The 18,020-nt window shown below is 35.4% G+C and overlaps 1 protein-coding gene across 1 annotated transcript; it reads right to left on the bottom strand.

The window, feature by feature from the left end:
- Positions 1–13,920: 13,920 nt before the first annotated feature.
- Positions 13,921–17,247, bottom strand: LOC114265109 (high mobility group B protein 13). The gene is given in 10 exon segments (XM_028205850.2): positions 13,921–14,316; positions 14,399–14,483; positions 14,722–14,807; positions 14,893–14,915; positions 14,918–15,041; positions 15,123–15,188; positions 15,273–15,378; positions 15,467–15,738; positions 15,841–15,969; positions 16,360–17,247. Coding segments are annotated over 10 exon segments (1,476 nt in total). The 5' UTR covers positions 16,822–17,247; the 3' UTR covers positions 13,921–14,193.
- Positions 17,248–18,020: the final 773 nt, after the last annotated feature.

The following is an 18,020-nucleotide window of genomic DNA, read 5'->3' as shown; positions in this document are numbered from 1 at the left end:
TTTTTTTTTTGTTTTAGCAATTATTCAGATTTTGACTAGCCTTTTTCCGGTATGTTTCTTTGTGATAGAGTTCAAATTTGAGACTAACTCATTTTTGTTCAAAATTTTTTATTATGCTTTTGGTTAGCAAGGAATTAGCATAATTAGTTGTTTCTTATTCAGAATAGGGGCTTATAGGTCAAAGCAACTTTTGATTGATTATATAATAAAACGAGAAGTTAACCTGTGCCACGGGCCAAACATATTTGTTTTAAAATATTTTTTTATATAAAATTTAGTTAAATTATTTATATTTTTGGATGTATAGAAATATTTAAAATAATCATTAAATTGGAAGAAAAAAAAAAAAAAGAAGCAATAATTTAAAATTTAAATAATAATTCTAATTATTTATTTTTAATAATTTTAGTTGTACCGTTCCATAAAAGTGTTATTTAAATCAATACATATACTAATTTTAAATAAATTATTTTTGTGTATTTTAGTAATTTCAACTCTATCATGTTATAAAAATGCAACTTACATAAAGATATATAATAAATTTCATAAAAATAAATATTTTTAATATTTGATTGGGGAAATTACAAAAAAAAAAGAAGAAGGGGAAATTTAGCTATAAACCCCTCTTATTTTCCTGTTATTGTTAAAAGGATTAAGAAAAAAATTATACTTTTAAAATCAGGAGCTTTTTTGATAAATCCATTTTCTAAGAGCTTTATTCCATCCAACCCATATTCTTTTTGACTATTCCATTAGGTCCAATTTGAGATAAGAAGACCAAAATACCCTTTTCATCTACTTATGTTCCATTTAGTTCACACTATTTTCTTATATTTCAATAAGTCCTATGGGTGGCATAATTACCAAAATACCCCCAATGTGAATGTTCACACCGTCAATGTGAATGTTCATATCGTCAATGTGTAGGGGCACGGCCCATGTCGATCCTTGTGGGTGTCCGGAAAAATTCGAGTCGGGCCAGGCCGGCCCACAGGCCAAAAAAATAGGCTCGGCCCGGCTCGTTGATAATGTGAATATTCACATTGACAAGTTAACATTCATATTGATAGGAGTGTAAAATTGGCCCGTGGCCCGTGGGTGGCTCATGGCCAGCCCGCCGCCCGGGTCGCGCTCGGGCCAGCCCGTTCATAATGTGAATATTCACATTGACATATTAATATTAACATTGATAAGAGTGTAAAATTAGCCCGTGACCCGTGGGCAGCCCGAAGCCCGAGCTCTGCCCCAGGCCGGGTCGAACCAGGCCCGGCCCGTTGACAATGTGAATATTCACATTGACATGTTAACATTCACATTGATAGGAGTGTAAAATTAGCCTGCGGCCTGTGGTCGGCCCGAAACCCGCCCCTGGCTCGTGGGCGGGCCCGGCCCGACCCGTTGATAATGTGAATATTCACATTGACATGCTAACATTCACATTGATAAGAGTATAAAATTAGCCCACACCCCGTGACTGCCCGAAATCAGCCCACGGCGCGTGGGCGGCCCGGAGCGGGCCCGACCCGGCCTGTTGACAATGTGAATATTCACATTGACATGTTAACATTCACATTGCTAAGAGTGTAAAATTGACTCGCGTCCCATGGGTAGCCCGAAACACATGGGCGGCCCGGGGCGAGCCTGGCCCGGCCCGTTGACAATGTGAATATTCACATTGACATATTAGCATTCACATTGATAGAAGTGTAAAATTGGCCCGTGGCCCGTGGGCTGCCCGTGGCCCGTGGGCTGCCCGAAGCCCGCCTGCTGCCCAGGGCAGGCCCGGCCCGGCCCGTTGATAATGTGAATATTCACATTGACATATTAACATTAACATTGATAACAGTGTAAAATTGGCCCGTGACCCGTGGGCAGCCCGAAGCCCGGCCCGTTGACAACGTGAATATTCACATTGACATGTTAACATTCACATTGATAAAAGTATAACTTTAACTCGTGTCCCGTGGCTGCCCGAAACCCGCCCACGGCCGGTAGGCGGCCCGAGACGGGCCCGGCCCGGCCTGTTGACAATGTGAATATTCACATTGACATGTTAACATTCACATTGATAAGAGTGTAAAATTGACTCGCGTCCTATGGGCGGCCCAAGGCGGCCCGGGTTTGGGGCCGGGCTTACCCCGGGCCGCAAGCGAGCTTCGGGCAGCGGACAAATTTTACACTCCTATCAATGTTAATGTTAACATGTCAATATGAATATTCACATCGTCACAGGTCGGGCCAAGCCCGCCTCGAGCTGCGATCTGGCTTCGGGCCACCCACGGGCTGTGGGCCAATTTTACACTCCTATCAATGTGAATGTTAACATGTCAATGTGAATATTCACATTGCCAACGGGCCGGGCCTGCTCCGGTCCGTGGTCGGGCTTCGGGCTGCCGACGGGTCACGGGCCAATTTTACACTCTTATCAATGTAAATGTTAACATGTCAATGTGAATATTCACATTGTCAACAGGTCGGGCCCGCCCCGAGCCGCCCACAGGCCGTGGGCGGGTTTCGGGCAGCCACAGGGCGCGAGCTAATTTTACACTCCTATCAATGTGAATGTTAACATGTCAATATGAATATTCACATTGTCACGGGTCGGGCCAAGCCCGCCTCGGGCTTCGATCGGGCTTCGGGCCGCCCACGGGCTGCGAGCCAATTTTACACTCTTATCAATGTGAATGTTAACATGTCAATGTGAATATTCACATTGTCAACGGGCCGGGCCGGGCCTGTCCCGGGCCTGGGACGGGCTTTTGGCCGCCCATGGGCCGCAGGCCAATTTTATATTCTTATTAATGTGAATGTTAACATGTCAATGTGAATATTCATATTGTCAACGGGCCGAACTGGGCCCGCCCCGGCCTGCCCATGGGCCGCGAGCGGGTTTCGCGCCGCCACGGGACGGGGGCCAATTTTACACTCTCATTAATGTGAATGTTAACATGTCAATGTGAATATTCACATTGTCAACGGGCCGGGCCGGGTCGGGCTTGCCCTGGGCTGCTGGCCAATTTTATACTCTTATCAATGTGAATGTTAACATGTTAATGTGAATATTCACATTGTCAACAGGCCGAGCCGGGCCCGCCCCGGGCCGTGGGCGGGTTTCGGGCAGCCACGAGGTGCGAGCTAATTTTACACCCCTATCAATATGAATGTTAACATGTCGGTGTGAATATTCACATTGTCAACGGGTCGGGCCGAACCCTTCCCGAGCCGCGGGCGGGCTTTTGGCCGCCCATGGACCACGAGCCAATTTTATACTCTTATCAATGTGAATGTTAACATGTCAATGTGAATATTCACATTGTCAATGGGCCGGATCGGGCCCGCTCGGGCCGCCCATGGGCGGCGAGCGGGTTTCGCGCCGCCACGGGACGCAGGCCAATTTTACACTTCTATTAATGTGAATGTTAATATGCCAATGTGAATATTCACATTGTCAACGGGTCGGGCCCGCCCCGGCTCGCGGGCGGGTTTCGGGCCGCCCACGTGCCAATTTTACATTCCTACCAATGTGAATTTTAAAATATGAATATTCACATCATTAAATTGCTAATCGTTCAAAAAATATTTATAAATGTATCAAAATTGAATATAAGGGCATAAGTGTCCAAGAAAATAGTGTAAATCAAGAAAATGGACTTTATGGAATAAAACTATACATACATGGGACTAAATGGGTTAAAAAATTCTTTCATGAACTTCTTGGGTTAAAACACTTCTAAATTGGACTTATCAATAAAAATCCCTTTAAAATTCCCTCATAATTATAAAGTCTTGTATAAAGGACAAAATTTATTGCTTAAATATTTTATCAGGCTATTATACTCTTAACTAAATTTTCCCTAATCACTATCTCAATCTCTCAAGTTTCGTCTGATACAACTGTCACGCCCCACTTTTTATTACTCGAAGTATTACCAATTTCATTTACTTAATTCCATTTCAGAGATAACATACGGAAATAAACTCGTATATTCAACTCGTAGAAGTGAATAACATTGCTCTCATTCGTATGCAAGTAAATACAACATGAGTATAATAAATAAATTGCTCTTGGGCTTACATCATTAACAAATCAAGAAGAAAGGTGCAACACATATGGCATTCTGCCAATACAGGGGAGGCCCCGTGGCCAACAAATAAGAAGATCCAAATCTTGCAACACATTCAGTTCAACACCTGAAAAAAAGATTTAACAACGTAGGATGAACATACAGTCTAGTAGGGATCTCAACATGGCCATCAATAATAACAACTTACAGATAGCTATGATCATGAATGTCCAATCTCATACTAGAATGGTAATGTGACAGTTTATACAAAATATACATAAGTATGAACTTTCTCGAAAACAGCCATTTCATTCAACGCTATAAGCGATTCATCTTTCCTTTTTCTTTCATTAACTCCAATCCTTCGTAACATTAACAATTACTTAAGAAATAATCTCACTAAGCCCATTACTCTCTTCCATTTTCCAAATGACAAATTGACATTTTGGTTCGTTCCCAATACAATCATAACTATACATACAAAGGAAGATAACAACTCACTAACATGTATACAATCAACCAATGCGGTAACTTGGCCCTCCGAGACTGTAACCAACCAAATTCAGGATATCCTCAGATACAATGGAACAACAACAACAAAACTTTGCTCTACCAGCTATATGCGTAGTAAGCCAAAGATACACCTCTCACAACAACATACCAATTTACCAGGCGCTAGCTGGAAGGGTGTGGTACCTTAGATTCTCAGCGCAGTCAGTTCTCCAAGCGCTAGCTGGAAGGTCACGGTACCTCTGATTTTTAGCGCAAGGTATAACACCACCAACCAAAACACAACAGGGCATAACTAACATGCATAACACATATACATAAACCATCAAGATACAAGCAATGTGCTAAAGTATATGAACACATAATTAATTCCCCCCAAGCAAGTATACATATATAATGTATCTCAGCACTTCCTTACATACAATGTTCAATCAACAATGGTATAATGCATACACGGCAATTCAACACAACCATGTCATTCTTCACCGATGACCAAGGACAAAAAAACCTCTAGATGCAAGTATTTAGTACATCTATTAAAGACTCAATTACTATGAGGCCACAAACCCAACAACAGCACTAACACGGTAGTTAAAGATACAACCCCCACGTGTATGTATTTAACACTCAAGAAATAACAATCCAATTTTCATACTTGTGTCGGAGATACTTTTCTCATTTCACAAAACAATTTCCATTTCCTTTTGTTTTCACAAAACCAGCTCCATCCCTTTTGTTTCCACAAAACCAATTCCGATGATAAATAAGCCATAACTCACATTAGCCCACTACATTCATTTCAAAACCATCCCAAAGCCAACGTTAACCCCTTAGGCATTAACACCTTCACCCAACTCACATTAACAATAGAGATTTACAGCATAGGTTAACTACCCTCCATTTTAATTTACCAAATCAAAATACAATTTAGGGCTTTTTTTTCTTCTTTCAACTATAACATGCTAATTTACACTCCAATTAGCCCAAAACAACCATAAATGATAATACAACCATTTTCAAACAACCAGCCCTAGGTTCCTTCTCATGATTTCAAACAAATCCAACATGGATATGATTTTCATGCAATACAAAATTATCACATGTCTATCTATAGACGGAGTATTGAAAAAGAACAAGGAATTCCCTACCTCAAATGTAGAACCCAAGGAGAAGAAGAGCAAAACTCGGAAGTGCTCTAAATCCTAAATTTCTTGGATCAAAACGAAACCCTCGACGATCAACACACTTCTTACAAAGGCCCAAGGTGAGGAAAGCACTCCTACTAGATCAAACCCTAGAGAGAAGTTAGGTTTTAGAGTGAGGAGCTCTCAAAAATTAGTTTTGGGACAGTAAAAGAGAGAAAAGAAAAGCGAAAAGTGATTCAAAAAGTTGATTTCACGGACTGATATAAAACATGTCCGCTCGAGCGTACAACACCCCGCTCGAGCGTCAGACACAAGTTCACGCTCGAGCGTCCAAAGATCCGCTCGAGCACCGGATGTACCCTCCTAGAATTTTCTGCAAATGACCAAAATGCTGAGGGAAGGAAATTCACGCTCAAGCGTCTAAACTGCCACTCGAGCGGAGAGGCAACAACAAATTCCCACTCAAGCGTCAAAGAGACGCTCGAGCGGAGAGACCAAAACCTGGGTAGAATTCTAAGTTTTAAAACACAACCAACTTATTCCCAACTTGCCCAACACAACCCAAAACTCTAAAACAAAGAGTAAGGGATAGAAATAAGGATAAGACAACAGCAAATCTACGGAACCGAGTCCGGATTGCAGTTAAACAACAACAGGGAATACCAGAATCGCTATAACAACTATTGCTTATACATAGACGATGACCCCATAGCTAAGGTTTCAAAAGAGATCTGGTCGGAGTGACCAGATCTGGTAGCAAATGCCTCCATAGAAATGATAAGAAGATCAAAATAGTAAAAGTTCATCCTCAATCAATGGCTTCATTGTTTGCACCTAAGGAATAAACTCTCTATCTCAAGATCTGAAAAAATCATCACTCGTAACTTTCTCTTCGGATGATTATGACAATAAGCAACACCAATTGACGATGGAAATGGTGGAGGTATGAGAGATGATATACGGATATGGTGAAGATTTGTGGGAGAGACCTGTGTGTGTATGTGTGTGTGTGTGTGTGTGTGTTTGTGTGTGTGTGTGTGTGTGTGTGAGAGAGAGAGAGAGAGAGAGAGAGAGAGAGAGAAGACACAATAATGATAGAAGACGCAATAACTATTTGATCTTCGACATATGTTGATGAGTTTTTTTTTATTTTTGTTTTTGATTTATTTTTGTTGATTTGCCGAGTTCAATCAGGTGTGTGCTCTAGTTTTTGTTTGACAGAATGAGAGTAAAATTTTACTCTTGTTTGTGCTCTGTTTTTGTTTGATAAAATGAGAGTAAAATTTTACTCTGGTATGTGCTATATTTTTGTTTAATAAAATAAGAGTAAACTTTTATTTTAGTGTTATCTGTTCTGTTTTTTATTTTTTTTATACAATGATGGTAAACTTTTACTCTGTTATTGTGTACTTCTCTAATTTGTTTTTGGACTCCTAGTGACACTAAAATTTTACTATCAATTCATTGCAGATTTGAATTACATATGATAGTAAATTGTACTTTCAGAGTAAAATTTTATTTTGAATCAGTGTAAAGTTTACTATCATTCAAAGTAAAATTTTACTCGAGTAAAAAACATGTTGATTTGCTTAACGATATAAAATTTTACTCGAGTAAAAAACATGTTGATTTGCTTAACGATATAAAATTTTACTCGAGTAAAAAACATGTTGATTTGCTTAACGATATAAAATTTTACTTTAAATGATGGTAAAGTTTACTTTGATTAAGAGTAAAAACTCTGAATCAGAGTAAACTTTACCATCATTCAAAGTCAAATTTTACTCTGAAATACACTATGAGGAGACTTAATAGGAGAGCTGGTAATATAATAAAATAAATAATTTTTAAAATATTATGGGGTTTTGAAAGTATCTATATAATTCTTGTCCTTCTGAAAGACAAATTAGACAGTTTCTGTCTATCACCAAATCCCCAAAAAAAAAACACAGGGTTTAGCATCTTTTTCAAATTAAACCCCAGGTTTCCAATTGTGACAATTTGTACCCCACCATTCCACCCGTGTTTCAATCTGATCCCCCTGTCCATCTCTATCTCTATCAGTTAATGGAAAACTAATTTGGGCACCAAAATTGCCCTAATCTTTCACGATTTAGGGCAAAAGACACCCCTCCATTTTCCAGCCTGCCTCTCTCTTTCTCCAAAGTCCACTTCGAAGACACCACCTCCACTTTTCAATCGGATCTCCAGCACCTCTGTCAATGCCAACGCTTCCACCCCTCTCTCCACAACCTTGGTCGATCTCTACAACTACAACTCCATCGATCGAGCCTCCGCTTTCAAGAGCTCTACCTCTTTCGCTTCCATTCCTCTCCAACCTATTCCCCGGAATTCCATAAGCTCAAGTCTTTTGCCACCAAATTCTTGGGAAATTTCGGGTTCAAGCCCGATGGAAAGGGGGTTCATGTCAGGTTTTGTCAGGACCTCTCAATCGTGGAATTTTCTTGAGCGTCGATTATAGGGGTTGTTTCTGTGAAAGAACAGGATTGGATTGTTGGGTGTGAGAAGCAAAATAAGTTGACATGTGAATCTCAACACTGGCAGTAGTTTAGATGATGATGATGATTCAATAGGTAGTCAGAATCTTCAATGGGCACAAGGAAAGGCCGATGAGGATCTAGTTCATGTCATTGTTTCGGAGGAACATGGATAGGTTTTCGTTGGAATTTACGATGGGTTTAACGATTCTGATACACCTGATTATCTTCTCTTCAATCTCTACTCTATTGTTCATAAGGAGCTCAAGGGTTTGTTGTGGATGGCAAGTTTGAGTCCTCTAATCCCAATTCTCTGTTCCATCCGAAAATTCGAATTTGGAAAATAGAGGGGTGTCTTTTGCCCTAAATCAGATTTAGGGCAATTTGGGCACCCAAATCAGTCTTCCGTTAACTGGTAGATACGGAGATGGATGGAAGGATCGGGTTGAAACACAAGTGGAATAATGGAATACAAATTGTCACAATTAGAAACCTGGGGTTTAATTTAAAAAAGGCGCTAAATCCTAAGTTTTTTTTTTTTTTTTTTTTGTAATTTTTCCTATTTAATTTTTTAAAAAAGTGAAAATATAGAATAAAATTAATTGGTAAAATATTTTTAGTATATATAATTCTATTAAGTTTTGTTTATGGGATTAAGTAGAAGATCCGGAATTTTAATAAATAAAAAAAGAAAAAGAAAAAAGGGGAGATGCGATATATATAAATAGTCTTTTTTTAGTCCTATCATTTTATAAAAGTGTTATTCAAATCAACATATATAATAAAAATGTAACTTACATAAATATAAATATATATATAATAAATTTATATGTTATTAAATTATAACTTGATATTAGAAATAATTGTTATAAAATTAAAAGTGATTCTAATTATTTAAGAAATTCAATATAATTAATATTATAAATAAGATAGACATAAAAATAAGAAATAATTTTAATATTTTATTAAAAAAATAAACAAAGGATAATAAAATTAAGATTAAGCAGGTTTCGTTTATGAATAATTTAGATTAAGTAGAAATAATTTTAATATTAGGTTTTGTTTATGAGTAAGATTAAGTAGAAATCTTTTAAATATTAAATATATTAAATTTTAGAAAGAATTTTGGCAAAATGATATATTGATGTGGCATTTTAATAAAAAAGAAAAAAAGGAGAGATGTGCCACATAAGAGAGAGAAAAATTAAGAGCAAACACTACTTTTAATAATACCTAGCGGTTGACATTGCACGTGTTTTTTTTTTTTTTTTTTCAAAAAAATATTTGATGGTATAGGTGTGTTATAAAAAAATAAAATTAAAGTATGATTTTAATTACTTATTTTGATAATATTGGTGCTATCGTTCTATAAAATTGTTACTTGAATAGTTATATATATTAATTTTAGTTAAATTATTAGTGTATTTTGATAATTTTAGTTCTATCGTATTATAAAAGTGTAATTATCATATAATAATTGTGTATGATATATATCAAACTATAAAATATTAAAATAAATACTCATTTTGATATTAAAAATAATAATACAAAATTAAAAATAATTCTAACTATTTAATTTTCTTTTATGTTCATTTGGAAAATAAAAATATGTAGAAATAGAAATTATATCAAATTTATTAAAAAAATTAAACATAAATATGTTATAATTGGACATATAATAATTTTATATGATATATATATTATAATATTGTAAAATAAACAATCTTAATTAAATTAAAATATCAACTATATAAAAAAAATTCAACAACGACTAACCAATAAACAATCACATAACATCATCTAAACCCAAACTTTAGAGGTTTATCGAGAGTAAGTTTTTCCTCCTGTGAGCTGTGATTAAATAAAATAATGTAGAAAATAAAGTACAATTTCCATATGTAAAAATCACTATAAAATTTAAACGATAAATTCATAATATAGAATAATGCACACGAAAATAATAATAAGAAAAAAAAAAGGAAAAAAAAAAAAAAAGAGAGAGAGAGGCAATTTAGCATAAAAATATCCTAATACCTTTGAAAGAATTAAGAAGAAAAACATGAAATGCAAAATTAGTATTGGGTTTATAAATTATCTCAATTTACCATGAAAAATATATGAAAAATAAATAAAATAAACATTAAGAGCTCTAATTTTGGAACTCTAAAAAAAACTCTAGTGATGTGGCAAGGAGTGGGGCCTACATGTGATGTGATATGTGTATTTATATATATATATATATATATATATATATATTCTCTTACTCTCACTAGAACTCTTTTTTAGAGTTTCAAAATTAGAATTCTCTATTATTGTTGAAAGAAATATTTATCAAATAGAGTACATATAAAATAGGTGAAGTTCATATAATTTAAATTAAGTTTGGATTTGTGCAAAACTTTATATGTAATTAAGAAAATACATACTGACGTGACTCTCTTAAAAAAAATAAACCCTTATAATGTGTCACCTAAGTACGAAAAAAACATTACTTTTAATAATATATATATATATATATATATGATTTTAGAGAAGAGTTCTTTCTGTATTGAACATATTCATCTTTGTTGCACAACTTCACTTTTTTACAATCTTTCTTGCATCAATAACTATTAGAATTATTATTTTTTTTTTTGATAAATAAACTATTAGAATTAATTTCACCATGTGCTAGATTTTAATAGAAAAATATATTCAAGCTCTCTTCCTTTCATTACAAATTCAATGTAACATCCAATGAAAGAAAATACCAGTGTTAATACATGATGAAGTCTTGAAGACATCAAATATGATGATTCTAATGGGCATTTCAACTGAATAAATGACAGAATAAAACAAATAATGATAAGTCAAGTTCTTGTTCTTCCTGATTATAGGATTTTTACAGAGAAATAATAGAACGAAGACACCAAAGCAAAATAGATAGCAGAAACCTGTAACGGAAGCTTGAAGAAGCCAGCGTCTGAAGATGTTTGTGTCATTGCTCAGAAGATTACATATAAAGGGGATAACATACTCCCTGCAACTTCCTCACTCCAACTAAAACTAAAACGGCTTAGACAAACATAATAGCAAGACCACTTCTAGAATTGTGAAAACACTAGGAGGCCACATGAAGATTTTGCCATCAACATATTCACAATGTTGAAAACTTTTCAAAGAAAACCCAAGTTTAATACTAATATCAAAGGAAGTAAATTTAAAGTCAGAAAACCGACTGAACTTTAACCGATTAATATAATATATGAGCCAGGAAAAACCAACAAGATCAGTCGAAGTTCGAGTTTTTTCCTGTTTTCAATGCTTGGATTGAGAAATTAGTTCCAAATGTACCGTCAGTTTTCTGTATGACAAAGTTTGGTCTGAATAGACCCACCTAAAATCAATTTGAGCTAAGGTAGTAACTATACATTTCTTTTTCAGACTATTCTTTCTATTAATCTGATTTCTAAAAATGGGTCAATAGGTTTGCTCTTACTCCAGCAACTAACAAATCTGGACTCATAAAATTTGCCGAAAAATTATTCATATGTTCCTCTTTACTTCATGTATGGTAACTTTTTGTTTGTAGTCACAACAATGACAATCACTCAAGATATATACTCGAACACAAAAATATGACGCCAGTATCAAGGTTAAACTCCAATAGAAATACACTTCCTACCAGCTGCTTCTTGAAAGAACTTCCAAAATTTCAAACTTCGTATGAACCCCATTTCATGATAGAAAAGAAGTCAATGGCATGTTTACAATAGATTCACAATGCATCAGAAAACTAATGCAAAAATATTAAGCATATCTGGGCAGTGGAATTATCGAACCAAAGCAAGTCATGAAACACACCAAAGATCAAACAGAAGAAGCTTACAAGGTATTGTTACAAGGATCAATGGCCAAAATCCAAAGAAGAAAGTTCCACCAATGGATAGTAAAAGTTTAGCCCATGGAATCAAACCCCGAAATAAAAAAAACAGAAGAAAATTGATGTCTTCTTCCTTACATACATGCATAAATGCTAAATGCATTCACACATGCGCGGAAAAAGAAAAGTCCCAAAACAAAAAAGAAATCTTTTCCAATAAGCAAAACGTATTCAATAAAACTCATGCTCTGCACCGCTTTTAATCAATTATCCAATATTTTACTTTAATTTGCTGCATAGAGGAATTCCAAATAAAATTTTAGAATTAATTTACTGTTGCAAAACATATGCATTGCAAAAAAGTAAAAGTCATTGCATGATAAATTACATCAAATTCCTATACTCAAACAGTACATTGAGTACCACCTGGAGTGCCGAAGCTCCACATATTCTAATAATTAACAAGTCAAATCGATAGCATGCTCAAATACGGAAGATAATAAATCTAATAAATTAAACCTTCCATGCAAGTAATTATTACCTCTGACAAAATTGCAGAAATATGAAACAGGTGAACTTCATCAAATTTATATAATCATTGTCAGTGACAGCATCTAAGAATCATCTTTGTTGGCTTGAACTACATGATAAATAAGCACTATTTTTTTAAATAAAAAATTCCAAGCTATACTGAACACATAACAAATGGACCTTAACAACTAATTTTATTCACATTAAAAGAGAATGATAGATGATCACAACCCATAATATAAGCTTATTCAAGCATACATATGCCTTTGAATACTCCATAGGCCTGGTGACTTTGATGCATAATAACATGAGGTAATTTTGATTATTATATCAAAGCAACGCTTACAGAGTCATCATTCTCTTTCACATAATTACTTCAATTAGGTTCACTTGGGCAGCATTCCAAGAATTTTGTCTTCATATTTCAGAAGCTTAGTTTCCTCTGTCTTCACCTTTAGTTTATATGAATTCTTACTGGTTTGTTCTGGTTCAATTTCTTGGCATTAGATGCATTTGGTTTATGAGTATATCTGTATTTATATGCATAGATAACTAATATAATAGCATATAAAGGCATTGAAGTTTTAAAGGATATTTATTTAAAAAGAAAAAATATGACTGCTAGAAGAAAAATAAATATTGTAATGCATTTTTATCAGGGGCCAACCAAAAAAAAAGGAGCAAATTTATCAGCAGAAAATGATTTTACAAAGCAATGAAATAATAGATGCAAATAAGGGATGTAGAACATTGAGCTAAGCAACTGAGTGAACTATAGAGAAAAAAAATGCCAAACTCAAGTCCTTCACTGTTCAGTACCACAGAACGTTCCCTTTGATTAGATAAGCTTTTCTCATAATCTGTTGACACTGCATTTCTTTTTGAGGACCCTCCCTCTTCTTCCATAAATTTTATCTCCTCATCACCATAGATACTCCTATTGCTTTCCTCACTCGAGCAATCGTTTCTTTAATTCTTTCATAAACAATGACTCACAGTAGGTTCTTCACCTGAAAAGCAAAGGAAATATAAGACTACCTTATTGTTTTTTTTTCTTCTCATTATTATTTTTTTTAATCTTGTTTAGAACCAAGAAAGATGGCCACATGTCAATTGATACTTCAGTACAAGCTAAATAGTCAATCCATGACAGTACCACTAATGAAGTCACAATCACTTGTCCACCACCAATTCAATATCAGACTAAGAAAAATGATATATAAGCCATCTTTTTAGACCTATTTTTAAGACCTAGTGACGTGTAAAATATTCTTGGAACATTCCTTGGAAGATTCTTTTACAAGTTGGAATGTTTGAAAAACAATTTCACTGATTTGGGAACTATTTCAATCTGAATCATCAAATTAACTCAACACACAAGTTGGAATCTTTGGAAAACACAACTTCGTTGATTTTGCAAACTACTTTGAATCATCATACTAATCTCAAACTACAAATTCAACATTCAAATGGCCAAAAAAAAGTAAAACATGTCCAGGGGATCAGTAGTAGTTAACAGATGTTAACACAAAAAGAAATAGTTTTGAACACATTGACAAAAGTAGAGTCGCCTCCATCAATATTCAAGCTTGCTTTTCCTCCTTCATTGCTGCAGATCTGTTGTACTCTTCCAATTCCTTCTTGTATGCCTCCTTGGCTTCTGCAGCTTTTTCATTCCAGGTTTGCTTATCTACTTCACTCAATTCCTACAAGTACAAAAACCAAAATTGTTAGTACTTCTTTTTAGATTTTCAAAAAAAGAATTATCCAAACAGTTAAATTTCACACCTTCCATTTCACTGAAATGAGGGCATTAAGGGTAGAGTTATTAATTCCCGGCCTTTCTTCCAACAAGTTCTTCCTTGCCTCTTTGCTATATTATCAACAAAAATAACATAGCATAAGAAAATATAAAGCAAATTTCATTACAGTTTGTTACTGTTATTGTCTGCTAATTCTTTGATTCACCTCCATATATGGCTAATCCACAACTACTAGCAATTCTAGCATCATTGTGAATAAAAATAAAATGACCAAAATTTTAGACATTTACTAAAATCTTGCTAGGTATATATATATAGGTGCTTATAACGTATTTTAAAATGACTGACCTGAATAGAAGGAATGAGGATGCGGGCTTCTTCGGTTTGTTGGGATCAAGAATCTTCTTCTTCTTCTGGCAATTCTCTTTCATTTTCTGTTACAAGAGCACACACAATTAGCGGTTGCAAAAGCCAAGCTCACAAGAAGGTATCTACAAATTCATTGTTATAAGGCCAAACCTTGATTATGTTATCGGTTGCAAGGCTTCTTGCTTGTGAATTTTCATCATCTCATTCTCTTCTTTTTTGAGATTGGCAGACTCTTCCTCCTTCCTCTGCTTGTAAGCCTCCATTTCTTCCAAATACTTTTCCTTGTTTTGCTTTGCAATCTGCAAGTTCCCAAAATATGAAATTGCTGTTGCAGAGACAGAGAGAGAAATAGATCGAGAGAGAAAGACAATTAATTCAACCTTTTCATAAGGCTTCTTCTGTTTCTCTGTCATGTTCTTCCATTCTTCACCTGTGATCTTCGCAACCTGTCAAACGATGCCAATTTTACAAATTAGCATATGATCAATAACAAGAATTCAAGAAACTGAAAGTGAGACCTCTTCAATTACCTCCAAGACACTCTTGCTCTCTGCAAGCAGAGCTGCTCTTCGCTCATTTGTGAACACGAAAAACGCAGACATTGGTTGCTTTGGTTTCAATGGATCCTTTTCTTTCCTGTAGAAATTCAATGAGACATAAAGATTAGAGAGAGAGAAGAAGAAGAAGGGGGAGAGAGAAATATAGAGAAAATTACTGAATTTACTTTGTTTTCTTGTTATCCTTTTCGGCTTCCTGTTTGAACTGAAGATACTGGTCAAGCAACTCCATGGCAGTTCTCTGTTTCTGCTCTTCCTCCAACAGCTTCATGGCTTCGTTCTCGCGCTTTTCGTTCCCAACAACCATCAAATAAGCTTCCTTCTCAGCTTGATACTTTTCCTCATAAGGCTTCTTCTCTTCCGCGCTGACCATCTTCCATTTTGTTCCCAAAATGATTGAGGTCTCCTTGAATTCGGCTTCTGGGTTCACTTTCTTGATCTAAAAACACCAAAACCCATTCAGTGACTTGGAATCAGATCAATGTAGTTTAGAATACTAGACTAATCAAAGAGGGACAAAATGTTTTATGTATATTATTACCTCATTCCATTGATCTTTGCACCATAGGATATAAGGTGGAGATGGCCTTTTTATTTGAGGGCAACCCTTCTTCTTCTTGTCTTTCTTTTCTAGTTCTTTCTCTCTCAGAGATTGAACAATAGGGAATGTCTAGAGAAGGAAAAAAAAAAAAAAACCATCAAACACTAGAACCAGAAATCAAGAATCATCAACTCTGTTCTGTTTTTGAGAAAATGTAGGAAAATTTAGTGGGAAAACTAAACCAAGAATCATCAACTCTGAACCATCAATCTGGGTTCTTTTCAGTTTCCCTTTCTAAACTCTATAAACTTTTCAACATTCCCTCAGAAACCAAACAGCGTTTAAAAAATTAGGAAAACAGAAATCAAGAATCACATCAACTCTGTTCAGTTTCTGAGAAAATGTAGGAAAATTACCCTTTCTAAAGTTCCTTCATTTTCCCCACATTTTCTCAGCAACCAAGCAACCAAACATCGTATTGATGTGGGAAAAAAAAGAAAGGAAATCAAGAAAACGAACCATGGTGGGTTTGAACTCTTTCATTTTCTGCAACTTCTTGAGCTCCGTCTGAAGCTTTTCTTGCTCTTTCCCCCTTGTTTCAAGCTCCTCTTCCTTCATCTTCAAAGTCTCCTCTCGTGCCTTCAATAGCTCCTCAGTTTGCTCCTTCTCGATCCTCAACTGTTGAAGCTTTTCTTGCATTTCTTGCAACTCCTTCTCAACAGATTGATTTTGTTGTTGTTGTTGTTGTTTCGCTTTCGTACCTGCTTTCTTAGTTTTCTTGGCGGATTGAGGCTGTGAGAGGCTCTCATGGTTTTCTTTCCCAGCAGAGTCCTCCAATGGCGGCGCATTCTGAGTCGGAGAGGGTTGAGAGATCACTGAGGCCAAAATGTTGGCCTCATTTGATGATGAGTTTGTTTGCTTCAATGCCTTTCTGGACCTGCTTTTCTTTGTAGGAACTGGTTCTGCTGCAATGGTTGCCATGAGAGAGAGAGAGAGATTTAGTTCTGAAATGTTGTTTGTTAAGGGAGAGCGGGTTTTATACACAGGGAGATGGGAGGGTTAACGGTTATATTTTTCGAATTCAAATAAATTGTTGAGATTGTGAGGAGTGCTGAGAGTTTTTCTATGTTGTTTTCGACCGTTGGTGGGGATGAAAGTGGATAGTCACTTGCCTCAGTTAATATGTTACCACAACCAAAATATTATACAAAGTAATAAAATTAAGGTTAGGCTGGTGATGGACGGCGGTGGAGATTGGGCTGCGATGGTAGTCGGAAAGGGGAGTTGTGGTGGTGGTGGTGGTGGTGGTTGAGGACGGCAGCCGAAGGTGGCGGAGGCTGGTGATGATGATGGTGTGTGTTGAGAGATAAGGGTTTAGAAGTTTGTCCAATAAGGTATTTTTTCCATGGGACAAAATTGTAATATAAAAACAGAGAGCAATAGTGTATCCTAGATGTGGAAATAGAATTTCCTTTTAAGATTTGCTTAAAATATGAGTTGTTTTTTGTAATTTAAAAAATTATAAATATCACTTTCTAAATTTTTTATTTAATAGAGCTTCCGTTTGGGAAGTGAATTAGCTTTTTGACTTTTTTAGCTATATTAGCCTGGGCTAAAAAGTTTGGTTTGGGAAGGGTTTTTTGACTTTTTAGCTTTTTTGACTTTTTTTGTGAGAGAAGAGTGTAATGATTATGGGTTGGATGTGATATTTTGTTTTTTGTGGCTAAAATAGCCTATTTTGTCTTTTGTGGCTAAAATAGCCAAAAAAGCCCTGTTTAGCTCTTGCCAAACAGAGCCAGAATTAATTAAAAAAGTAAAACTTCTAACTGTTCACCTCTACTATAATAAATTTTTTTGAATTATTATTTAAAATAAAATTTTAACATTATTAAAAACTGTTAATTAACTTGATGATTTATTAATAAAATGTCCTATTTGTTATGAAATTAGAAATCTTAAGAGGCATAATGTAATTTTTAAAATCACAGGAAGTAATTTGTAATTTACATAAATTTCAAAGGATGTGTTTGTAATTTACCCAAAAATTAAATATTTATTTTTTTTCTTAGTTGGGGTGTAATGCAATAAAAAAAAAATGAAATTTAAAACAAGATATCACATAAATGAGAAATTTTTTTTTTTTTGTGTGTGTGTGTGAGATTTGATAATTTATATAACAT

Source organism: Camellia sinensis, chromosome 12 (assembly GCF_055761805.1).
Source record: "Camellia sinensis isolate YWXY chromosome 12, ASM5576180v1, whole genome shotgun sequence".
NCBI classification, from domain to species: domain Eukaryota; kingdom Viridiplantae; phylum Streptophyta; class Magnoliopsida; order Ericales; family Theaceae; genus Camellia; species Camellia sinensis.
This window is presented reverse-complemented; position numbering and strand designations above follow the sequence as displayed.